The sequence below is a fragment of the Pelobates fuscus genome, chromosome 7 (genome assembly GCF_036172605.1).
Source record: "Pelobates fuscus isolate aPelFus1 chromosome 7, aPelFus1.pri, whole genome shotgun sequence".
Classification (NCBI taxonomy): domain Eukaryota; kingdom Metazoa; phylum Chordata; class Amphibia; order Anura; family Pelobatidae; genus Pelobates; species Pelobates fuscus.
Window position 1 is genome coordinate 154,905,318 of NC_086323.1, and position 27,432 is coordinate 154,932,749.

At 40.2% G+C, this 27,432-nt stretch overlaps 1 protein-coding gene across 2 annotated transcripts in view; it reads right to left on the minus strand.

Annotated features, from left to right (window-relative positions):
• The window catches only part of SYNPR (synaptoporin), a 266,791-nt gene that overhangs the window by 99,045 nt on the left and 140,314 nt on the right, over positions 1–27,432 (minus strand). Inside the window, exon 1 of one of the 2 annotated variants that reach the window (XM_063427551.1) lies at positions 11,282–11,629. The exons of the other annotated variant lie outside the window; for it this stretch is intronic. Coding sequence (XP_063283621.1) covers positions 11,282–11,305 — 24 coding nt within the window. The 5' untranslated portion in view covers positions 11,306–11,629. Of the gene's footprint in view, positions 1–11,281; positions 11,630–27,432 lie in introns of those variants that run through there. 2 annotated transcript variants of the gene reach the window in all.

Genomic DNA, 27,432 nt, shown 5'->3' on the forward strand with positions numbered 1-27,432 from the left:
TATTATTCGTGGCACTAATCTCTAATTTACCTCACATTAAAGGGACACTTTAGTCCCCAGAACCACTGCAGCTTAATGTAGTGGTTCTGGTGTCTATAGCCTGTCCCTGCAGGCCTTTTAATGTAAACACGGTGGCACTGCAGCACTTGCGTTAGTTAACATGGGGCATTGTGATGTCATATCGGGGGGGGGGGGGATGGGGGGCGGCAAACTTTACTTTTGCCTAGGGCGGCAAAAATCCTTGCACCGGCCCTGCATACATACACACACACACACAAACTCACTCACAGACACAAACACTCACACACACTCAGACACACACTCATTCACTCTCAGACACACACACACAAATTATTCACATTTTTTTTATTTAAAAATGTCCACCCAGCCTCCCTATAGCTGGTGTGAATCTGTCCTTGGGGTCCAGTAGGGCTTCAGTGAGGTGGGTGACTGTGTTCACGGCAGAGGTGAGCGAAGGAGCTGTGTTCTCCCAACTCTGCTCCCTAGCGCCATGTGGGCTGTCTACTGATGCCGGGAGCCAGAATATGATGTCATATTCCGGCTCCCGGCATCAGCAAACGGCGTGCGAGGGAGCAGAGCAGGGAGAACACAGCCGTCCGCCGGGGGTAAGGGGGGGAGGTACATTAGGTGGCCAGCATGCCACCTCTTGGGCCACCCTATGACAGGAGGAACACGGGGGGCTACATCCCAGTCTGACAGGAAGTGCTCTCTTAGTGAACACTTCCTGCAGACCGCTCGGCCACGCTACACACAGGCAGGAGGGGAGAAGAACAGCTCTCCCCTCCTGTCAGACACACGTGAGGTATCCAGGCGGCACACGGTCGCAGGGGTCATGGCTGCTGCCGGGCCCCCTGGAATGAGGGGCCTGGTCGCAGCTGTGACCCCTGCGACAGTGGTAGGTACGCCACTGTTCTTACCCGAATATTAATCCTCTTCTTAGGTTGTACTACCCAGTGATTTTTCCATGAGGCTTATATATTGAAAACAAACAGTTTGTATCCCTTTTTTGTAAAGTATAGTATTAGGGATCCAGTAAATAAGTAGAGGGTGTGTTGCTTATTTCTCTTTATTTGGAATACTGTTTCAATAGGTCACCTAATCACTTGGACACTTTTTATGAGGGGTTTTTAATCATCAAATAAAGTTTTTTCTTTTTATTTATATTTTCCTACAACCCTTTATTAGTAATGGAATTTTATCTAGTTAGAGCTAGTTCAAATGTAGGGTAATGACCATTTGTCCTACTGTAGTAGAGGGAATTAGTCAGTCTAAAGGAGACAATATAGACCTGTCTCTCTTTTTAAGAATACATCTCCATATTTAGCTAACACTAAATACTCAATATGTCCACTTACAGTCCCCGGTATTGAACACACAAAATCACTTTAAATACTCATTTTAGTAAATAACCCTGTTAGACAATGAGTGGAGTGGAATCATAGTGGGATGACTATTTTTTTTGGAGTGACACCATCTGGCTGATTTTTCAGTTGGACATCTCCACTTTAAAGTACATGAAATTGTAGATGCTTGGTGACTAGGTGTCCACATACATCATATAATTATAATAATTATATATAACATGTATTTGACCATGTATGTACACTGAATAAACCACCTGCTCTGATTTGTCTAGGCATGGACTTTCCAAGACCTCTGAATGTGTCTTTTGGTATCTGGCACCAAGACTTTAACAGCAGATCCTTTAAGTCCTGCAGGCTGTGAGGTGGGGCCTCCATGGGTTGGACTTGTTGTTCCAGCAGACCAACAGACGCTAAAACAAATTGAGATCTAGGGAATTCTAAGGCCAAGGCAGCACCTTGAACTCTTTGTCATGTTCCTCAAACCATTCCTGAACAATTTTTGCAGTGTGGCAGGGTGCATTATCCTGCTGAAAGAGGCCACTGCTATTGCTATGAAAGGGTGTATGTGGTCTACAAAAATCTCTAGGTAGGTGGCATTTGTCAAAGTAACATTCACATTAATGCTTGGACCCAAAGTTTCCCAGCAGAACATTACCCAGAGCATAACACTACCTCCACAGACTTGTCTTCTAACCATAGTGCATTCTCAACAGGATTCTTCAGACCAGGCAGCCATCCTCAATTGTTCCATGGTCCAGTTCTAATGCTTATGTCCCCAATAATGACGCTTTCAGCAGTGGACAGGGGTCAGCATGGGCACTTTGTCTGCGACTGTGTGTATTGGCACCTTTATATCATGGCCAGCATTACATTTTTCAGCAATTTGAGCTAAAGTACCGCTTTTGTGTGATATGTTAGCCTTTAAGCCCTCATGGGCATCAATGAACATGATGCCTGATCACCAATTGTCCTTCCTTCCACCACTTTTGATAGGTACTAACCGCGGCATACTAGGAGCACCCCACAAGACTTGCAGTTTTGGAGATGCTCTCACTCAGTCATCCAACCATATCTATTTGTCCCTTGTCCATGTCACTCAGATCTTTTTGCTTGCCCATTTTTCCTGCTTCCAACACCTGAAATTCATAAATTGACTGTTCACTTGCTACCTAATATATTCCACTCCTTGACAGGTGCTATTGTAACAACATAATCAGAGTTATTAATTTCACCTGTCAGTGGTTTTAATGTTGTGGCTGATCAGTGTATAATGTCCCTTATCTATCACTTTCACAGTATTGATGGCCATTCAGCACACTGGCATATTGATCTATCTATAGATGCAAACTAGGTGGATACATGGATATGGATCTATCATCCATCTCCATGTATATGTAATGTCCATTTGCCTCTCACCACCAGGGCATTGGAAGCCATTCAGTGGTATACCATATTGATCTGGCTTCTTATTGACCTCATTCCTTATTTGTCTGTCTTTCTGTCTGATTCTAGCTTTCTGTTTGTCTATAAGCATGTAATGTTTAAACCAGTAAGATTAATTTGCTGCCTGTACAAAGTGTTTTAAGCCAGCTTTTGCCATTAATTGCATCATAGTCATTATCAGGTCTATACAGGTCTCTTAGGAAAACATATACTGAAAAGGTTTGTGATTTTGCAACTCATCAAGAGTGCATGAACCATTTCAGACGGATTTTTAAGCTACACAATGTAATCCATAAATTGACATTAACAATGTAACGCTAATGGACTATTGATGTATTCAATAACCACAAACACTTGATAAATTATATCATAAAACAGAAGAGTTGAAAATGTCAGTACATTTCCGCTTCACTTTGAGCAGGAGAAACAAAGGATTCAGAGAGGTCTTTTCTGTAACTAGATTTCACACTACAGTTAACAATACAATCCATTTTTTTTTTTTTTTAAATGGACAATTATGGCAAATTAATTTTATGGACACATACATGAAAATATAATTTTTGTGCAGAATCTTTCAGCCTGTGCCATTGCTTAGGTGTTATGCACTGGCCTCCTCTGTTTCAGATAGAGAGTTTTATTGAAAATCTGATGGCATTAAAGTGGCTCTGTCAATTTATGGGATCTTGACAAATTATGCAAAGATTTCCAATGGTAGCACTCTGCTTTATGTATAGTGGCTGTGGGGTGAAGCTAAACATAGATAGAGTTCCAGTAGTTGAACAAAACTATATCTATTCGCTGTTGACCCACATTACAGAGTTGCTTTAAAAAAAAAAGCTTGGAGAATACAAAAGCATATTTGTGGAACACTGCTTAAAACTCTGTTTTCGTGGGCAATAAATAAAATCATATTAATTAAATTCCGTCCTGTTGTTGCAATGCAGATAGCGGACTCACAAACCAATACTCTCATCAAAAGACTGTTTATTGCTTTACAAATAAAAAGTTACATATTACGGAGACAGCAAACGATTGATACAGCTGAGGATGTATAATCTTTCCAGCACGTAATCAACAGCCGAAAGATGACTTAAACAGCTGATAATGGTTATTTATCGACAGTCAATTTAAATTATTACAGAGATGTAAAAAAAAAAAAAAAAAAACATTATAAATTAAAAGCTACACCTAATCACATTATGTTGAAGTGTTTGTATGGGGATGTCTTGAATATTTCTCTAAAAAATATTTATTCTAGACTAGAGAGGTTATCAAAACATTTCAATCCAAGTGAACACCTAAACAACTCAGCAGAATTAGAGAGAACTCCATCTCAACCATTTTAGCCTAAATTTGTCAGGTGTCATTTTACCACAACCACCATTAAAAGAGTATAACCAAAAATGAGTTTACTTACATCCCACAGAGTAAATGAATATATTGTGATCTTGATAGATATACTTGAAACCATTTCTACACTGTATGATGTAATGATGAAAAAGGTTATTTTTATTCTTTTTAAAAAAATTATAATAGGACTAAGTTTGAAATATGGGGGGGGAGGGAGGGTGGAGAAGGGCTGTTAACTCCGCACGCAGCAGGCTGATTTAGGGCACTGGACCTTAGAGAGGCAGTTCTGTCCCACAATGAGTTGGTGGTACATATTGTTTATGCATCCCTTGTATACCTTCAACAACCTGTCTACAATTCAAAGAGCCCCTAAGGAAACATTAAAGGCACCATATACATTTGTTGCAATGAAGTTGGGGGAGCACCAGGAGCTCCAGGAGCTCCCTGGTGCTAGCTTATTATTAAGGCTTTAGGGATGACACTCTCAGTCAAGCAGTGGCTTCCCATTCATAAAAACAACCTGAGAAAAATGCATAAGTTTCTCAAATTGTTTTATGAATGAGGTGACACTGATTAGCAGTCTTAGGCTACCATTTTGAAGCTTTTCAGCAAGCAGATGTTGGCAGAGTGATCCAGTGCCAGAGAGAAGATTTGGGGGATAAACTGTTCATGAATCCCTAAAGGTAAGCCATAGCCAGGGATCTCCTGGCACCAAAACAACTTAATTTCAATGAAGTTGATATGGTGCCCAGAGTGTTCCTTTAAGCCCTATCTGCGCTCTCTCCTTTGGCTTTTTGAGCTTGACTTTCTGTTATTCTAGTTTTCCTGTTCCCCAGGTGACTATTTTGTGTTTTCTAAGGATTGGTAATATGGTATGGGTCCCTTAAAGGCCAAGCTGTTTTTTTGGTGCCCTTTTATTGTTTGAATGAACACTTTAATCTATATGACTGTCCCCAGTTGCCAAGGTCCACTTTCTAATGACCCTTTAGGGGAAGGACAGGGAGTTCTTCCTACAGTCAAAGAGTGCATAACATTTCTAGGCATGTAGATGCTTTTTTCATTACTCACCTTTTCATGCTTAAGTGTGTTTTACATCCCTAGTGAACTCTCAAACTTCACTCTCGGGGACGTGGCTAAGAGCATTGACGTGCTTTTGTGAGGCTCTGTCTGCTCCACCCACTAGCTACACACACAACTGGGCTACTGAGCACATACAATCTCCAAGTTAGCACCCTATACTTTGCAGATGTCTTAGACACTACCACATTAGCACAACTCTACTTGCACTACAGGAGACATTTTTATGGTCAGACCACAGCTCTGTGACACTTTATTACTCTTTTCAGTTTGGGGGTAGAGGTACCTGGCTCCTCAATGAGATGTTCCTTTCAGATGAGGCAACATCTCATTGAGGAGCCAAATAAGGTGGAATTAGCCACTTTTATTTTTAATAATAATGCTACTGTTGCAAACCTCAGCTACTTTGGGGGGTCTTGAGTTCCATAATGAATTAGCTTATTACCATGCTGGTGCTGGTGGCTGCTTTACCTTATTTCATTCAATCAGAAATCCCACAGTGGGTCTCTATCAAAAAGTATCTGATGAGACCACATCAACTGGCCAATATTTTGTGGCCAGTATCGCCCCTGACTTTCACATGCCTCCACACAAATTACCTTATTTCTCTAGATAGCACCTATGTAGTATGGATCAGCTGTCTCTGGGGACTCAAGTCATGGCTCTTTCTATCGCATCCCCACTTTTAATGCTGACCTGTGAGCTTAACTTCTGTGACTGGGAAAATATTTGAAGGGCTATTAAGGGATAGAACTCATTGGAATTCATTGGGAAGAGCTTTGTTATTAGCAATAATCAACATGGTTTTATGAAACATAGGTCATGTCAAACTAACCTAATTGCATTCTACGAAGAAGTAAGTAGAAGTATAGATCAGGGTGTTGCAGTGGATGTGATCTACTTGGATTTTGCCAAGGCATTTGATACGGTTCCTCACAATAGGTTAGTCTTCAAACTAAAAGAAATTTGTCTAGAGTACAACGCGTTGTCATTAATGGTAAACTTTCAGGCTGGACAAAAGTGGTAAGTGGTGTCCCTCAGGGTTCTGTTTTTTGGACCGCTTCTATTTAACATAATTATAAATGATCTTGAAATAGGCATTGAAAGCCATGTATCAGTGTTTGCAGATGACACAAAACGTTGTAACGTAATACAATGTGAGCAGGATATTGTATTGCTGCAGAGGGATTTGGATAGATTGGGGGACTGGGCACTAAAATGGCAGATGAAATTTAACGTTATGCACTTCGGGGTTAAGAATGGACAAGCAGTTTACACCCTAAATGGTAGTGAACTAGGGATAACCATACACAAGAAGGATTTGGGAGTTGTTGTAGACAACACATTAGGCAGCAATATGCAATGTCAAGCTTGCTTGCTAAGGCCAGTAAGGTTTTGTCATGTATAAATAGGGGCATAAAGTCTCGGGATGAAAATATAATTTAGCCTCTTTATAAATCGCTGGTAAGAACACACCTTGAATATGCTGTGCAATTTTGGGCACCTATTCTAAAGACAGATATCATGGCACTATCTATTTAGCTCTTCACCTCCTTTTGAACAACTACTTAACATTCTAGATAGATACATAGATAAATGGTTTATGATGCCAGTTTGATAACATAAGATATTTCCTAGTGATTCCTCGAGCTGCTGGCGTTGATGCAAATCAGAAGGAATGATGTATCATATATAGTGGGGCTTTGCTAATATCCCCCATTTTTGGAAAAGTATTCACAATACTATTTGGGAAGTGACAGCTTGTCAAATTAGTTTTATGCCTCTCGCCTACCTCATTTTTGATTTCCCATATAAATTCCTTAAAGTCAAATTAAAACTCATACTACATATTATTAGAACCGCTCAACAAAGTTTGGTGAGAGCTTGTAAATCCCAAAACTATTGGCAGTGTCAAAGAGAACGACAAACAAAGCATTCATAAATGCAAAAGTAAAACTATATACTCCCTTACCACAGGTTTCCTTAACGCATTAAAAACTTGTGGGCTCTGTTAAGCATATAATGTAAAAGATCGCATCTTCTTACTCAGATTTGGATTTAGAACTAATTCCTTTTGGTAGCATTGGAACAAGACATTGTTTAGACGATCTGACATGCATACTCATTGGTTTGCTACATAGTGTTATTTACTGTACATTGTATTATCTGTAATATAGAAAAAATGATATGTGTAGATATGGTCCGTCCCCCTTTTTCCTCCCCTCTTCTTTCGTTTCTCTCCCCTTTATTCTATAAAAGTCAAATTGCAAAAAATCTCTTGTTCAGAAAGTTTAACTACCATTAGACACATTTTGTGCAAGGAATTTGTAGAAAAGTAGTTTTTTGGGTATAAAGCCTTAATTTTTTTTTAAAATATGTTTTTATTCAGAAATGTCATTCGAATATCACTGTTTAGAGAATAGAATTTTACATTTCATATGACATTACAGTAAGTGTAGCATATGTCAGGATTTCAGTTTGGCATCTATTTTTCATGTTACATAACTTGAGATTGTTCTCTTTATGCAACATTATATGCTTGGATGAGTTTGGTTTAAAATAGACAGAATGATTATCTGGTTTAAAGCGGCACTGTCACCCCACTTTACAAATTTGTATTTCATTAAGATTTAATCTTTATGAAATAATCATATTGACTGTGGTGAAATTTCACTGAAAATCCAACCCAGTCAAGAGATAACCTGAAGCAAAGTAGGAACTAGTCTGTCTCTGTATCCTTCCTACGCATGACTCTTCTAGACACTGGGCGGAGCTACCACTGTCTAGAAGTATCAATCCCCCCAGCCCGCAGACTTGTGGGATCCTTCATCGACCCCAAGACTGTAATCTCACACATGTGTAAGAGCACTACAGTGACGTCAGCTTCTGGCACTGAGCGGAAGAGAATCCACTGAAAGAAGATGTAACTCATCTTCGCCTCCCTCCACCCCCTCCCACCTGTCACCAGATCTTCTGCAGCAATGCCACCATCAAGTGTCATTGCAAATTCTGCAAGGTCCTCAGATGGGGACAGTTCCACTTTAGATTAGCAAGGAATACAGTTTTAATGGTTTATAAATCCATATATATATATATATGCATAAGAATATGGCCTCCTACAACTTCAGAGGAGAACCAAGCTGTTCTGTTTCTGCTGAAATGCAATGAAGAAAAGAGTTTGCAGTAAATCCATTGTAAATAAAAATCTGAGGAAGTTCAGTCAGAAAAGTTATTTTTTTGGAGTTGAGGTGGAGTTGAGATGTAGTATGATCTTACGACTAACTGCTGCTATTATGAGAATGTTTTTATTTGTGAAATTGAGGCTGGGTCTTAAAATGAGCAAGTTTAGGGATAATAATAAGGAGGGAATAGCATTATTTTTAAGATAAGACTGGACTTCTTTCCAAAAAGCGTGAAACATTGGTAAAACTCTGCCTTTGTATGGTGACATTTAAACCAATTTTGAGTTTCCTTTCTACCTTTTCTAACAAAAAGTCCAACCTTTCCAACAACAATTTTATTTGGTGAATAGTAAATGTAATGAGGGTTTTAAAAAAAAATAAAAAATAATATATATATACATATTCCTCAGTAATAGGGGACACAATCAACTTTAAGTATGCAGCTTACTTTTCGATGCGCTATGTACCAACCAGGGTCACAGGTAATTGAGATCACAGAACATCTTTTTAAATTAGCGTTTAAGACATGAGCAAGTATCTTTAGTTAACTGCAAATGCAGGGTTCATCTTTTCCAAAGTACAGATTGCACCATAACTCTTGTTTTTGGAGAGTCACAAAAAAACTTTACTAAATCTTGCAACAGCTCTTTACATCGCCTGATTTACAAGCTTATTTGGCAATACATTTTCACCAGTAAACACAATCTGATGTTAAAAAACACGTGTTGTCTATAGTTTCTGATAAGTATAGTTATTCTGTTGCTACTAAACCTCTGACAAAACTTTAAAATGCGATCTTTCTATTAATTTGCCCTTAATACTGATCTTTTGTTATGCGATTACAGCTCAGTGAATATTATAATCATATTAGCATTTGCTTGAGTTCTGTACTCAATGCTAGTTACATATTTGCAATAATAATCTGTTATCTGTTTGTCTCCTAGAGTTTCAACCCCATTCATGCCTTATCAATAATGGATAAAATAAAATAACACTTGCAGAATAATAATCACGTTTTAATGTACTATACTCTTTGAGTGCAAATGCATGTTCAAACCATTTTATAAATAATATATTGGAATGTTTGTGAATACCTTAGCTGTTAACTGCAAAAATCAAACTAATTTCCCAGACGGCCAAGTTTGATGACACCCCGTCCCATTATGGAGTTGACCAAACTCTTAACGCAAATAATTAAAACATTTCTACTTGATTTTAATCTAAATTCATCACAACTCACAATTTAGTGAATTCAATTTTAAGTGAATAAACTTATTACTCAACCTACCTGCAAGAACTTTCAAATAAACACGAAATGTAAATTTAACAGCAGAATTCACAAAACAAAGTGACTAAAATAATTATGTGTCTATCACCAACTTATGAGCCAACTAGAGTTAAAACTAATATATATTTAACTGCGCCTGTCTCAGCTATAAATATAATTGATTGTTAAAATTTGGTAAAGCGCATAAGAATGCTATGTAAGTACTGTTAAATAAATAAAACCTATAAAATTTAATTTCATTGATTGAAAAAATAAATTATGGCAAGACTGCATTACACTAGTACAATAAATTATTCCTGGAATGCAATGAGCCTGTACTCTCCAGTCTAGCAGGTCATCATATCCAGACTGAGTGATTGCTTACCATGGCACTGCAGATGTAACTACATTTCCCATGATGCTCAGTCATCCTTTAGGCTGGGAAAAGCCACGAGCATCTGCAGCATCTACGTTAGCCACCACTGTCCTAAATGAACCAATTTAAAGACAGATGTTGTGTGTGTTTAGCATAATGTACTCTAGAGCAGAAAGCCAGTGTGCACAAAGGCAAAATGATATAATTTAAGATGTATCCTGTGCACAATAAAAGCATCAGCGATCTGTGAAAAATGTCCTTGTCTGCTGAACTATATAAATATTCTATGTTAACCGTGATGGATAAAAAAGTAACTGTATTAAGGTACTTCAAGGCAAATATAAAAAAAATAATATGAATTAATTTGACTGTTATGAAATAATAACATTAAAAAAAAAAAAAATAAGTTTCAGATAGCCTAAAGCTCAGATAAGACAGACAACTGTAGCTTCCAATGCAATTTTACAAGAGAAGATTTATGATAGGTAACAGGGAAATATTTTATAAATCTAATATGAACTATTCAATATTAATGCTTTTCAGTTGCATCTATGTACATATGTATGCTACTGTCTCCCATACTTCCTCTCTCAGTCAAACACACATACATACAGAAAAAAAAAAAAATCTTCCATATATGTTACTTTTACACATGCTATTTTTCCAGCAATCTCGTGCAAAATGGGTAAGTATCTTATGAAATACATGAAAATCCTTTTAAGGAATTAGCACTGGACCATTTTTTTTAATCAATCGGTTGAACATATTTACAGAATGTCTTATTTTTAGAAAAAAATCCCAAGAGAATTGACAACCCAGACTTCACAAACTATGCATTTATATCTGAGCTCTTCCATTAATTATTTAATAAAAAAAATAAAAATAAAAAGGTAAACAAACTGTACATGTTGCAAAATGTGAGACTATTTATCTGTATGTTCATTAGTCTGTGCAATGACCTGTTACAAAAGAAAACATTAAACAAATATATACTATAAATATAGTAATGCATACATTGTACTTTCTCTCAAAAAAGGTTAAGTGATTGTTTTAAAATGCTCTGAAAATGCAGCACCAGCAATTTTGGGAGGGAAATATAAAACAGAACAAAAAATACAAATGTGCTATGCTGCAACACAACACATAAAAAAAAAAAACAAGCAGATTAAATCACCAGAGTCAAATGTCTGATATTACTTACCGGAGCAAATATCACCATACACATTTACAAAGGAATTTATAATCCAACTCTGTGTTTTTGAAATAAATCAAAGGTTTTTGCATGCTAAAGATAAAAAGGTTTCAAAACAGCTTCTCTGCAGAGACCACCGGCTTCCTGCTCTCTTCATGAACTAAATCAGGTGGAGACAAATCAGGGCAGGGAGAAAGTGAAAGGTTGGTACACCAACCACAGACCAGCCTCAGTAGCTCTTGCAGAGGGGCTGACTAAATTGTCACATTAGAGATTACAATGCAAAGCCTATTGTAAAACAGAGCATCTCTGCGATACTTTGTCTTGCCACTGAGAAGGAATATTGGTTGTATTTTAAAGCTTAGCTGTACTGTATATGCAGGAGTAGGTTGGAACTGTAATCACAGAACTGCAATGCATTTTTTCCCACAGATCAAACGCATATACACAAGGGGGAGGGAGCACCAGGCTATATACATTTCTTAATAGTTTAGTGAATTGTATGCCAGTCTCTTGGGTGAATGCATATGTGCATGTTCAATAGAATGTGAAATCAGATGCCTAATTTGTCAAGTTTCCAGGATAAGGGAGCTATTTATTATTGTAATGACTGGATTTTTGTGCATGCATAATGGTTTGTTCATGGATATTTTCATATTGTATTCATCATATTGTTTTTAACTCCTCACTTTCAACACATGGGTGAGGAGAATAAGATGGATCATTCTTTAGGTACCTCCATTGACTATTTGCCCCCCATCCCACATCCCAGGGCATGAGGGAGAGGGAGTGGGTGGGGAGTGGTGATCACTCACTTGGATTGTTAAAAAGACACTCTAAACAACATCATAACTTTGAATGACTGAAAAGCTGATTACCTATAGATAATCTGTGACCCTAATCTCAGCTCTTAGAGCAGGGGCACCAAATAGGAAGATCCCAGATGTTGTAGAACTACAACTCACATGATGCTTTGAATGCCTTTAGAATGCTTTAGAATGACAAAGCATGGAAGATGTAGTTTCAAAACATTTGGGGATCTACCTTTTGGACACCCCTGTCTTAGAGTGTTTAGAACTTTAGTGATTTGTTAAAAGGATGTAACCTAGATTCTCAGAGCTGTCAATCAGTCAGCTGGAACTCTAAATTCCAGTCTGCCTGTATCCATTGCGTCCAACTTGTGCACAACTTGGGCAGAACTATCTTTCTTCCCATGAGTAGTCCACACATATCTTGGTCTATTAAACAGAACCAGGTACTTATACACATATAGCAGTTTCAGAATGGCTGCTATTACTTTACAAAGCACTTTCTCTCATCCTAAGTGAAATTGCTCTTGTGGGTAAACTACTTATCATGTAAACCTCTGATGGACAGATGTTTATGGGATAAGAGTCTTTTTTTTGGTCAGGAAGTGGTCTGCCATTAGCTGCCGGCAGGCTCGCTAAACAATGCAAAACAAGATAAGCAGGCTGTTGACTAAAGTAAAAATACAAAGTAAATTTAAAATATAAGTAGTAGTCGAACTGAAGCATATATAACATTCAAATTTTAAATTCACTTTGAATTCTTACTTACTTACTAGTGAATAACCTTGTATGGTTTTTATGTTTCCATTCTTTCTATCTATTTATCTGTCTGTCTGTCAGTGAAATAGGAAGTTACCGTATATACTCGAGTATAAGCCGACCCGAATATAAGCCGAAGCCCCTAATTTTACCCCCAAAAATTGGGAAAACGTATTGACTCGAGTATAAGACTAGGGTGGGAAATGAAGCAGCTACTGGTAAATTTCTAAATAAAATTAGATCCTAAAAAAATTATATTAACTGAATATTTATTTACAGCGTGTGTATATAATTAATGCAGTGTGTATATGAATGCAGTGTGTGTGTATGCAGTGTGTATGAGTGCAGTGTGTATATAATGAATGGAGTGCAGTGTGTGTATAATGAGTGCAGTGCAGTGTGTGTATGAGTGCAGTGTGTGTATGAATGCAGTGTGTATGTATGAGTGCAGTGTGTATGTATGAGTGCAGTGTGTATGTATGAGTGCAGTGTGTGTATATGAGTGCAGTGTGTGTGTGTGTATGAATGCAGTGTGTATATAATGAATGCAGTGCAGTGTGTGTATGAGTGCAGTGGGTATATAATGAATGATGAATGCAGTGTGTATGTGTGAGTGCAGTGTGTGTGTATGAGTGCAGTGTGTATGCAGTGTGTGTATAATGAATGCAGTGTAGTGTGTGTATGAGTGCAGTGTGTATATAATGAATGCAGTGCAGTGTGTGTATGAATGCAGTGTGTGTATGTGTGAGTGTGTGTGCAGAGCATTGGTGGGGGTTGGGCATTTTATTAATTATTATTTAATTATTATCTTAATATTTTTTTTGTTATTTTTTTTAGGTAATTATTTTTTTATTTTATTATTAATTGTATTATTTGTTTTGTTATTATTATTTTAATATTTTTTTTCTTATTATTTGTTTTATTAATATTTTTATTTTTTTCGTCCCCCCTCCCTGCCTGTTAGCTGGCCAGGGAGGGGGGCTCTCACTCCCTGGTGGTCCAGTGGATGGGCTGTAGGAGGGGGGCTGTCAGGAAGCTGTAACTTACCTTCACCGCAGCTCCTGTCAGCTCCCTTCTCTCTCCTCCGTCCGTGCAGCTCCCAGGTCAGCTTCCTCTGCAACTCTCGCGGCCGCGCGGAGCGTTGCCACGGTAACCCGTGGCAACGCTCTGACCCCGCGGCTCTCGCGAGAGTTGCAGAGGGAGCTGACCTGGGAGCTGCACGGACGGAGGAGAGAGAAGGGAGCTGACAGGAGCTGCGGTGAAGGTAAGTTACAGCTCTGCCAGCCCCCCTCTCCCCCAGTCTGTATTATGGCAATGCAAATTGCCATAATACAGACACTCACTCGAGTATAAGACGAGTGGGAGTTTTTCAGCACAAAAAATGTGCTGAAAAACTCGTCTTATACTCGAGTATATACGGTAGTTTTATCCCATAGTTTCCTGTTTATTTCTCTTTCACAACTTTTTCATTTAGGAACCAAAAAATGATTTATGACTAGACATGTGCTTAGAGAAAAAAAAAATGTTTAGTTTCTGTTTGGTTTTGATGCATTCATTTCCAATTTCAGTTCGTCTGAAATTGAGGAATTATCAATTCGGAACTAAACAAAATTCTGAATAATCTTGGAACCAACCTATTTTGGACCCAATTATTTAACTTATTTCAAAGAATGCTAAATTAGGGAGCTATTTAACATATACTTCCCTAATTTGTTATCCCTAAAAATAGTAATAACACATAAGGATATCAAATATGGGAGCTATCTATTAAATAGCTTGCTAAAAATAAAAATAAAAGGGCTTTCTTTTCTTAATTAATTTTTTAGCGGTTTAGTATATAGCTCAAGTTAGTATCCTTATGTGGGATTGCAAAATTAAGAGTACCATATTAAGGAGCTATTGTGTTTAGTAGATAGCTCCATAATTTGCCATTTTAGGATACAAATCTCATATAGGGGTACCATTAGTGAGCTATCTACTATCTACTAAACAATTAAACAATTGCCTGAGAGGTCAATATATATATATATATATATTTTTAATATAGATCTTGTTATAGAGTATATGTTATAGAGTTGTTTATACACTGAATGAAATTATAAACGTAACACTTTTGTTTTTGCCTCCATTTTTCATGAGCTGAACTCAAAGATCTAAGACTTTTTCCATATACACAAAAGGCCTATTTCTCTCAAATATTGTTCAAAAATCTATCTAAATCTGTGTTAGTGAGCACTTCTCCTTTACCAAGATAATCCATCCACCTCACAGGTGTGACATATCAAGATGCTGATTAGACAGCATGATTATTGCAAAGGTGTGCCTTAGGCTGGCAATAAAAGGCCACTCTAAAATGTGCAGTTTTATTACACAGCACAATGCCACAGGTGTCACAAGTTTTGAGGGAGCGTGCAATTGGCATACTGACTGCAGGAATGTCCACCAGAGCTGTTGCCCGTAAATTGAATGTTACTTTCTCTACCATAAGTCGTCTCTAAAGGCATTTCAGAGAATTTGGCAGTACATCCAATCGGCCTCACAACTGCAATGCACGTGCAACCACACCAGCCCAGGACCTCCACATCCAGCATCTTCACCTCCAAGATCATCTGAGACCAGCCAGATAGCTGCTGCAACAATCGTTTGCATAATTAAAGAATTTCTGCACAAACTGTCAGAAACCATCTCAGGGAAGCTAATCTGCATGCTTGTCTTCCTCATCGGGGTATCGACCTGACTACAGTTCGTCGTCGTAACTGACCTGATTGGGCAAATGCTCACATTCGATGGTGTCTGGCCCTTTGGAGAGGTGTTATTAAGGATGAATCCCAGTTTTCACAGGGCAGATGGCTGACAGTGTGTACGGCATCGTGTGGGTGAGTGGTTTGCTGATGTCAACGTTGTGGATTGAGTGGCCTTTGGTGGCGGTGAGGTTATGGTATGGGCAGGCGTATGTTATGGACAATGAACACAGGTGCATTTTATTGATGGCATTTTGAATGCACAGGGATACAGAGATGAGATCCTGAGGCCCATTGTTGTGCCATTCATCCACGACCATCACCTCATGTTGCAGCATGATAATGCATGGCCCCATGTTGTAAGGATATGTACACAATTCCAGTTCTTGCATGGCCAGCATACTCACCGGATATGTCACCCATTGAGCATGTTTGGGATGCTCTGGATCAGCGTATACGACAGTGTGATCCAGGTCCTGCCAATATCCAGCAACTTTGCCCAACCATTAAAGAGGAATGGACCAACATTCCACAGGCCACAATCAACAACCTAATCAACTCTATGCGAAGTTGAGGCAAATGGTGGTCACACCAGATACTGACTGTTTTTCAGACCAGTAAAACTGCACATTTTAGAGTGGCCTTTTATTGTGGCCAGCCTAAGGCACACCTGTGCAATAATCATGCTGTTTAATCAGCATCTTGATATGCCGCACCTGTGAGGTGGATGGATTATCTCGGCAAAGAAGAAGTGCTCACTAACACAGATTTAGACAGATTTGTGAACAATATTTGAGAAGAATAGGCCTTTTGAGTACATAAAGTCTTAGATCTTTGATTTCAGCTCATGAAAAATGGAGGTAAAAACGAAAGTGTTGTGTTTATAATTTTATTCAGTGTAAGACAGCCCCTAATTTTCTATCCTGTAATGATCACATTTATTCTATATGTATTTTGTGTGTATACCACACACATTGTGTACACATGCAACACATTCACTGTTAGCCTCTACAACTTCCACTGTAAGTCTGTTCTAAGTATTAACTACACTTTCTCCATCACTAAAAGTCTTTACCATATCCACTGGAAGGCTTTTTCAAATGTCTACTACACATTCTATACCATGATTAGCCTTTACCGCTTCCACTGATAGGCTGTTGCAGGTTTCTACTACCCTTTGTACATCACTGTTAGCATTTGCCACTTCCACCAAAGGTTGCAACATTGAAAGGGTAGTAGATCCTCTCTTTATTTGAAAATATTATCCAAATATATATATTTGAGCCCATTATTGGAGTGTGCTTTCATAGGAAAAATTACCATTTTTTTTTTTAAAGTACTAATTTAAACTAAAGAAAAAGAATATTTAAACAAGTGACCAGATGCATACAGGAACAACATGATTTTTGTTCTACAAAACAAGCCATTCCTTATAATCATGGTAATTGATGGAGTGTGTCTGCTATTGCCTCTGAAAGAATGGGAGAGAATTAGAGATGTCCAGAACGGTTCGCTGGCGAATAGTTCCTGGTGAACATAGCTTGTTCGCGTTCACCACGGATGGCGAACATATGCGATGTTCGGTCCGTCCCCTATTCGTCATCATTGAGTAAACTTTGACCCTGTACCTCACAGTCAGCAGACACATCCCAGCCAATCAGCAGCAGACCCTCCCTCCCAGACCCTCCCACCTCCTGGACAGCATCCATTTTAGATTAATTCGGAAGCTGCACTTTTTTTTTTTTTTTTTTTTTTTTAGACAGAAGTGTGTTATATTTGAGCATGCTAGGCTGAACGTGCGTATATCATAGCTAGTTGCACTGAGGGTATGAGTATAAAGCAGTACATTGTTGTGAAAGATGGCTGTCATGTTTAGGGTGTAGCTTGCACGTTATCAACTGTGTATTTATATCAGCAGCTCTACCACTAGTTATAAATCAAGTGTGAGTCGCCCCATGAGATGAGACTAGTGAATAACATAATACATGAACAGTTAAGGTAAAGGCATGTAAGGAACTACGACAATAAACTCTTTAGGAGGTGAAATAATGACATGTTTAAACGCTTGCTACTTTACGATTAGTTAATGTGCAGAGAGCAGTTCATGTGATCAAAGGCATGGTGTGGAGGATCGGCTATAGTGGGACATGCTTGGCAGGCTGCTGTTTACTGCTTGTGCTCATCCGATCCCTTCTGGGCGCCAGGTGCAGACCCTGGGAGTCCCTGATACCTGGAACAACAAAGGCAAGTCTCTGGCTGAGTGCCGGGTTCGCGGCTTGAGGTGGTGGAAGCTTGTTTTGTCAGGTGGTCGGATCTGTCCCGGTGGTGCTTCACGTCCGGTGCGGGATTGTGGTGGCTTAAAGTGGAGGAGAGTGCTTGACATGGGGCAGGCTCTGCATTTCTGTTTGTGCCTCCGGTCCCGTCTTCGACGCCTTTTGCGTTGGTGGATTTTAATGGGGGCTGCTTCGCTTAGCTGTGGTGGAGCTTGTTGGGGCTGTGGTGGAGCATGTTGGGGCTTCCCGCTTGTTATTTGCTTCCAAAATTGATAAAAGAGTCTGTCCAGCTTAGACTCAATATCCTGCCATGCTTTGCTGGTACCAGTAGGACACGCGGCTGCCACCATATTGGGAGAGTCGCAGATGAGTATGTCAGACTCGGCGGCTGTGCTCTGTGCGTCCATTAGTTCCAGCCAGCCTCTCAGGGGTGGACCGGGATAACCCCCACCGGTCCGAGGGGGGGTAACGGAGCTCCTGCCAGGAAGTAGCTGCTCCTGGGCATCCCAGGATCGGGAGATCGGCAGCCTCTCCCGCCTGGTGAGCACCAGGCCACACTTGCCACGCGGAGGTAAGTAAGACTCTGTCGAGTTGCTGACCGCTATTAAGAATGTCGGGTCGGTCAGGTAGGAGCAACATTGCTGGGTCATCCCCTTCTGGGGTGAAATTCGCTTGTTGATAGCTGCTTAAAGTGAGATATTGAGGGAGCTCACACGAAGTGCGTCTTTCCTCCATGACAGCTAGGCCCCGCCCCCCGGAAGCTGCATTCTTAGTGAGAGGAGGGACAGTGTAGCTGCTGCTGATTTAATAGGGAAATCGATAGCTAGGCTAGTGTATTCAGTGTCCACTACAGTCCTGAAGGACTCATCTGATCTCTGCTATAAGGACAGCACCCCAAAAAGCCCTTTTTAGGGCTAGAACATCAGTCTGCTTTTTTTTTGTTCCTGTGTAATCTAATTGCAGTTGCCTGCCTGCCAGCGTGTGTGTCAGGCTCACAGCGTATACTGTGCCCACTTGCCCAGTGCCACCACTCATATCTGGTGTCACAATAGCTTACATTTAAAAATAAAACTTTTTTGACTGTAATATAATAGCAGTCAGTTTCCTTCACACATGTGCGTTTCAGGGCCTACCAAGGCACAGTGTCACACCAGTGCAACTCATATCTGGTGTAACAGTAGTGTACATTTAAATAAAAAATACAGGGGGCTTGTTGTCACCTTTCGGGGACCCTTGGTGTTGTACGTGGCTGGGTGGAGGAAGAGACCTTCAATGACATCAGTGAGGACAAGGAACGGGACATGGCTAGCTTGGTATCCAACCTTGTGCAAATGGGGAGTTTGCGGTTGTGCAAATGGACTGTTTGCGGTTATTTGCGGTGTGTTAAATGGGGAGTTTGGTCTGTCACTGTGAAGCGGGCGTAACCCTTACACTACCTGATCGATACAACATCATACCTGAAGTTTTAAAGCACGTTATTCCAAACAATTTAGGAATGTTAGGTGATTTATGCCCTTTATGGATTAAAACCAGACTCTGTATCAACTATGTAATTTTCCATGGGAGTTTTGCCATGGATCCCCCTCCGGCATGCCACAGTCCAGGTGTTAGTCCCCTTGAAACAACTTTTCCATCACTATTGTGGCCAGAAAGAGTCCCTGTGGGTTTTAAAATTGCTGTTTATAGTTATTATCATGTGGTGTTAGCTAGCTTAAAACATTTTAGGTATCATGCTGGGTGGGCTATTGAACTGACACATATGAAATTAATGACTTGCATGATTAAGGTGTGTAGAAGTGTGACATGCTAGATTTAGATCAACTAAAAAACAACATAAACAGTGACCAAAAGGTTCTAGGAAAGTGCTTGTCAGATTGAAAATTGTGGGCTAGGTTGTGGATCGAAAATGCATTTGGAAACCGTTGAGTGTAAGATAACAAGCAAGTGAATACTTATTTAGTGGTGGCAGGGAGAGAGGTTACTGCAAACCTTCACCCTACGCCACTGGTGTGCTGGAGCAGGCAGTCCATGCTGTGACTTGTCGTGTTGCCGTTAATCCGGTCATCCGTGAAGGGGATCTGAGGTGGGGAGAGATGTTGTGGGCTTTTGGACGTTGGTACTGCCGAGTGGTGCTGATGGGAGTTGCCATCCCGGTAGTCCGTGAGTATCGTTTCCCCAGTACCTCGAGCTTTGTACCAGTGTCCCGTTGCAGTATGTCCCACTCTCCCTAGGCGACCAGCTCTCCGATACCTTCTCAGCCTCCTCCCTGTGCTCAGAGGATCCCGTGGAACAGGTACACCCTGTGAAGGTCGTAACAGTGTGTTAGATTCTTTTAAGTGAGTATGTAGCTCTAGGTCATCCGTGCATGGCAGTGCCGAGGTTTCTTTAGTCGTGTGCCTTCTTTCAGCCCCTGTCTGCCGTGGTGAACGGGCTTGTTGCTTACTTGGCGGGGAGCACGGGAGTGTTGACCAAGAGACGGTCCGGAGTGTGCTGGTCTGCTGGGTCGGAGACTTGGCTGGAAACAGTTGGCTTGGGTGCTTGAGCTGGCGCCTTGATTGGGCTGTTTCCTGCTTGTGTTTGCGAGGGGGATTCCCGACTATTTGGCGTCGTGTTGCCGGGCGGATCCATGCTGCCACCTCTTTTATCGCCCTCGTGTAGGCCTGTCTCTGGGTGTGAAGCGTAGTCCACGGACTGGCAAATAGCCTGTCAAAGAAAACCCCTATGCGCTGGGGTGGCATGTGGAGTGTGCGGTACCTGATAGACTGTGCCTGTGCCGCCATCTTGTTTGGGGCCTGGCTGCTTCGTCTCGCTTTAGGCGTTGCCTCTCGTGCTGGTCGTGGTGTGGGGGTGATCGTCCCCAGCAAGGACCGGGATGACCCCCGCCGGTCCAGAGGGGGGGGGGTTAAAGGCGAGTACTGTGAGGGTATCACCTGCGAGGTTACCATCCAGGAGAGCGGCCGCCTCTCCCTGGCTCGATCGCGGTTAGGCCTCAGGCTGGAATTGTGGGGACCCGGTGGGTTACGGGTGTGTGTTTGACACCAAAACGTTTCCCTGGGTCTCCCCCACTCAGTAGTCACCTTCCCAGCGGTGTGCGAGTGATGAGTCGGGGTATATCCCCCGTTTTAGTAGTCAGTGTGCAGGAGCAATCGTGGAGCACGTCCACCCTGCTAGGAAGCTAAGCTCCGCCCCCCAACATTCAGATTCTATGTGACATTCAGAGCTGTCATTGGAAACCCGAGGGATCTCTTTACAGACGACCACACTTGAACAAATAGGTATTTTTCCTTAATAGATATAATATTAATTTATTAAATGTGAAATCTGTAATATTGTATTTCAATAAACCAATGTTTTTATTGTGTGCACTACTGAAGTGTGATTCTGATCACATAAGTCATTTCAAAATAAGAGAAGCATCACTAAGGTAAATAATCAAGTTTGGGCTTTGATACTGAATGGAATTTTAAGTTTTGAGCACATAATTTGAAAACAGAAATCTTGTTTGCGGTCTTATTTTAGTGCTCTACCACTGGCACTAAACATCTTCGCCTATGCAGGTACTCAAATATAGGCTTGTGTAGGGAGTGTGTTGGATGTGCCCAATCCCAGCCTAATACAGGATTAAATTGTTCTCTGTGATTTCTATTTAGGTCTTTGTAGGCACCTTTGCGAGTATAGGTTATTTTTTCTTATGCTTTAACCACTTTCCATAGAAATTTAAAGTACTTTCAATAGAAATCGGCACTTTTATAAATGAGCCTTGTTACACCCTCTAATTGTCAGTCAGGCCACCAGTTCTGTTACCTCCTGGTAGTTTATTGCTCAGTACACCTGCCTTGTAAAGACTTTTTTATGACCTGCATTGGGAAGTCTGTTATAGGGCAGCCACAGAAAGTCTGGGCTGGGAAAAATGATGAGTGCTTGCAAAGGCTGCAGACAAGAGATTTGCAGTTTCTGCAAGCTGCAAATGCACAAATGTTTTCATTTAGGGCAAGGGTGCCAAAAAGGTAGATCCCCAGATGTTGTAAAACTACAACTCCCATGATGCTTTGCATGTCTTTAGAATGTCAAAGCATCATGGAAACTGTAGTTTTAAAACATCTGGGGTCTACCTTTTAAGCACCCCTGATTTATCTACTAAATAGAGATATTTTTTTTTTTTGGTCAATGTAGTCCAGTTAAAGAAATCATGAATTTTTAGAGTAGTAGTTATCTACAGACTAAACATCTACATTATGTACCTACTTTGGGTAATTTTTTATTTTCTAACGTTCAATTCGGAGTGTCAACTTCTCTGGGTATACATCCTAAAGTAATATCCTGCACATACCCACGTACCCCATATTGATAGATTTCCATTGTCACTTGTAGGAGAGTGTCCGCTACAACCATGACACTTGCTGGAGGGTTATTGTATTATTTTTTATTATTTATTTAGTGCCAATATTCCAAAACGCTTTATAATAATACACTAGGGATATAAAACATGTATTGACATACAAAGTAGTGTTGGCAGAGATAGGGGGTGTGTGAATAGGGCTCTGTTCAACTGAGCTCACAATCTGAGAGATCACAGCACTTAGTGGAGAGTGTCCCCTCTAATCATGACACTCGGTGTGAATTGCCAGCTGTAATTATGGCCTTATTGAAACAGTTTTCAAAAGCTACGCCAATTATATATAGACCAGTAATTTTTAACACTGATAGCGTGGAAATAATTTGACAGCATAATATGTGACATTATTCTGGCATACATTATTGAAAATGAAATTGGGAGTAAAAATCAACAAGCTGGCAGGATTTGATGGAAACCATGGTCCATAGTAACATATCTGTGGCCTACCACTGCTACATTGCAGGAACATTGCTAAAACAATTAATTAGAGCCTCTTCCGTTGCAACATTCGTCTGTGTTACAACTTGTAGAAAGGCTAATTACTGTCAACAGTGCTTAAACTTTTGCAGATGATTGGTCCACACAACGTTGTTATGGCACAACTGTCTAATTGCATTTTGTTGGCCTGTCTCCCATATGAAAAATCATTATTTTTCTTACATTTTATTGGCCTTGAAATAAAAGCATGTCAATCAAATCCCCGGAGTTTGTATCCAGTATGAACACCTGACAGGAGGAGAGGAAATATCTTTTTATGTGAATATACTCATCATATGTCTTGGAGATTATGTTTTTTATCAACCTTTTCCTGAAGGGTAGTGGAAATGTATGGCATGCATTACTGCTGAAATTTTAGGGGCCAGTAATAGTATACTCATGTCCAGACCCAAATAACTACTTACTAATCAAATCAGATTAAAGGACATCTCAAAGTCTGTCTTATTAAATTTGATATATTTCCAAAAGCTGTGGATTCATTTTTCCTGCTCTCTAATTAGATATCTTTGGCAAAGTTTTTTTGTATTTCTTCTTCTTTTATTTTTCTATACTTTGTAGTTGCCCATGACAACTTATCATTGATTTGTTGAATATGATGTTCACAATTAAAATGTAAAAAAAAAAAAATACTCTCCGACTGTAACAAATGTGATGTGTACTCACGTGATTTGTTTAAATGATCAATAAAGAATTAAAAACGAAAGAATTGATAACTTCCTTGTTTCAAACATTGGTCTCAATTTAAAATTACTGGATATGCTTTGCAAATGATTTAATATTTTTGACTAAACTTCTAAACGATTTACTATTCTGAAAAAATATATATTTTTTAATTTTGTAGTATTCTGATATATTTTGATATATTGAGAAACATTCTTGCATATGATATATTTTTTTTAATATTTAGATATGTTTAAAAAATATTTTAAAAGTGTGTCAAGAAATCTTAAATTATTTGGAAAGCTTATCCAAGCCTATTAAGGCCATTATCTGGGTAATTACATACAGATAAAGGATACTTAGTTGTCCTATTGGCTACTAACCATTACATATACATACATATATATGTATGTTAGTCTAATATATATATATATATATATATATATATATGCCTGTCCAGTTTTTTTGTGGGAAAACAATGATTGCTAACTTTACCTTTATTAACCCCTACTTTTAATAATTTCATGTATTTCTTAGACAACTATTTTTGTGAAGGAGAGCCCACAGATCATGTCATGTCAGGCACACTGCCCTCTAAAACTTCCACTTTTTTGTATAGTGACCATGCACAGAAAACAGAGTTTGGTGCTTGTGGGGGCAGATGCATGGATCTTGTTTAGTTGTACACAAATGCTCTCAAATGTCAATGTTGTTAATAGGCAATTTCAACTTAAATCCCGTAACCCGTAATTCATTTCACCAGTGAGAATATGGATTTGAAAGTATTCTCAACATGGTGACAGTGTTTTTAACTTTGCATTTGATATGCTTTAAATAATATTACACATTCCAGCAAGACAAAATTAATAAAAGTATTACGCATGTACTACAGAATAGTATACTACAGGTCTACAGGATGGCCAGATGAAACTAAGGATGATAAAATAAACAATAATTGGGAACTAGTCAAGGTCAATGTGATGGCAAAAGTGTATAAATCATTGTTGCACTATAGAATATTGCTATTTAATGTGATTTGTGCAGTGCATACATGAGTTGGCCGCTTGGTAGAGGATATATGTCAGAAAGGGTAATGTCCATTTTATAGGAATGTGATGGAGGTCAGATGGTTTACAATATGAATTCCTCTTTTGATCAACCAAGGCTTCTGCAAGGTGCAAATTTTTACATATGAGTCTCCTTTAACTCTTTAATTTGCGATATATCTAGATTCCCTCTTAGATAAGGGGGTTCTTGAAGAAACTCCTTGTATCCCAGTGTCATCTCCAAAACAAAACACTAGTAATAACTAAAATAATTGACTAATAATTGTACCTCCTTTTGTGCATATTTAGAATGGGGAAATTCCACACTTAAGAAAAAAAGTCTTACTATGACAAGAACAGCTTAAGCCGTTTGGAAGGAATTGTGAAGGTCTTAAGTAAGAGGTGTGACATATCCATGAAATTGAAAAATTACAACAAAGTCATAGATGCAATTTTTATTTCCGTGGCAAGCACAAAAGAGGAGATTAACCCGTTAAGGACACATGACATGTGTGACATGTCATAATTCCCTTTTATTCCAGAAGTTTGGTCCTTAAGGGGTTAAACTAAAAGTTTCTATTTGGATTGATGGAACTCAAGGGGGTGGTCACTTATAGTTTCTATAGATACACCTTATTTCCACGACTGGGCCAGGCATGGAAACCTGAGATTAATCCAGAGGGTATATATCCAAGGATACGTGAATGTCTAGTGTACTTGCTGGGGGCCAAAATCTAATTTTGAGTGAGTTGCCATCTTTCATTGCTAGAGCCTTCCTGGACATAAGACTGTTGCTTTTTTTTTTTTTTTTTAATTTGAAGTTCATTGGTTTTTCAAGCCACACACACATCACCCCCAGACACACACACATCACCCCCAGACACACACACATCACCCCCAGACACACACACAGCACCCCCAGACACACACACAGCACCCCCAGACACACACACAGCACCCCCAGACACACACACAGCACCCCCAGACACACACACAGCACCCCCAGACACACACACAGCACCCCCGACACAAACACAGCACCCCGACACAAACACAGCACCCCGACACACACACAGCACCCCCAGACACACACAGCACCCCCAGACACACACAGCACCCCCAGACACACACAGCACCCCCAGACACAAACACAGCACCACATGTGTGTCTGGGGGTGCTGTGTGTGTCTGGGGGTGCTGTGTGTGTGTCTGGGGGTGCTGTGTGTGTGTCTGGGTGCTGTGTGTGTGTCTGGGTGCTATGTGTGTGTCTGGGGGTGATGTGTGTGTGTGTCTGGGGGTGATGTGTGTGTGGCTGGGGGTGATGTGTGTGTGTGAGGGGGCTGTTAGTGTGATTTTTTTATTTAATAAAAAAAATACTTGCATTTAAATAAAAAAATAACACTAACAGCCCCCTCACACACACACATCACCCCCAGCCACACACACATCACCCCCAGACACACACACAGCACCCAGACACACACACAGCACCCCCAGACACACACACACAGCACCCCCAGACACACACACACAGCACTCAAACACACACACAGCACCCAAACACACACACAGCACCCAAACACACACACCGCACCCAGACACACACCGCACCCAGACACACACCGCACCCAGACTCACACACAGCACCCTCACTCACACACATCACCCTCACTCACACACACACATATATATATATATATATATATATATATTATATAAAATAACCCTCAGTGAGTTAAAAGACAAAGAAAATTAGAAACCTAGAATGTGATGGCAGATAAAAACACCCTCACACACAGCACCCCTCTTACATACACACACACTGCGCCCCTCACACATACAATACGTCCAAATATATATATATATATATATATATATACACACACACACACACACACACACACTACAGCACCCCTCACACTGCACCACTACACACATTACGCTCCAGATACACGCTAGATCCCTTACCCTATATGCACTCTTAATCCTCTATACACACACACACACACACACACAAACAGAATCTCCTATACACACTCTTGGTCATTTACACACTAGATCTCCTACACACACACACACTGCACCACCTACACACACACTACATTCCTTGTCAGCAAACACATACAACATTCTCTAAACACACCCTCTCTACAACCCCTACACACACTACGTCTCCTACACACACACTACAACCCGTATGCACACACTCTCTACATCCCCTATAACACTATGCCCCCTATACACACACATATTACACCACAAACACAAATTAAATTGACCTATTTACACAATACCACACCACACTCTACACACATGCAATCCCACATGCACCATACACTTTCCTGGCCCTTTTGTCCTCTGTTATCTCACCTGTGGAGACACCAGAGACAATTTAAAAGCAAACACAGCGCAAGCATGTTATTAAATTTGCTTGCCCTGCGCAGAACAAATACAGGGCCTTTTTCTAATGCCAGAGCTCTTCAGCGGGGCTCTGTGTATTGAACCAACATGCTCACTTTGAGAGGGGGCGTGATTGTCATTAGTGATGACAAAACACACCCTCTCTGGCCCCGCCCCCTTCTTAGGGGGCCGCTCTGATTGAAAAATGCCCGGGCCTAATTTTTTTCCCAGTCCGGCCCTGGGGAGAAGGGTAGGTACAGAAGAAAAAGGAAGGAGGGGGGGAGGGGGGGGCAAGCACTCACAATACAGATTTACATTTCATTTCCATTTCGGCTGTACAATCCATTTCCATCAGAGTTATATTGTTAGCTAAAGGTCGTTACTAACCCTACATTACAAGCACTTCACAACAGGCTAATGGATGAAATACAGCTTGTACGTATCCCTGCTGTTGTAACTCTTGGTGCTTTTCCTGTGGTCAAGATCGACCCTTCCTATCTTCCTATCTTCCCCTCCGTTTCTTTATCCCACCTCTGCCATCTAGCCAAACCATGTCTGTTACCCAATCTTTATGTATAG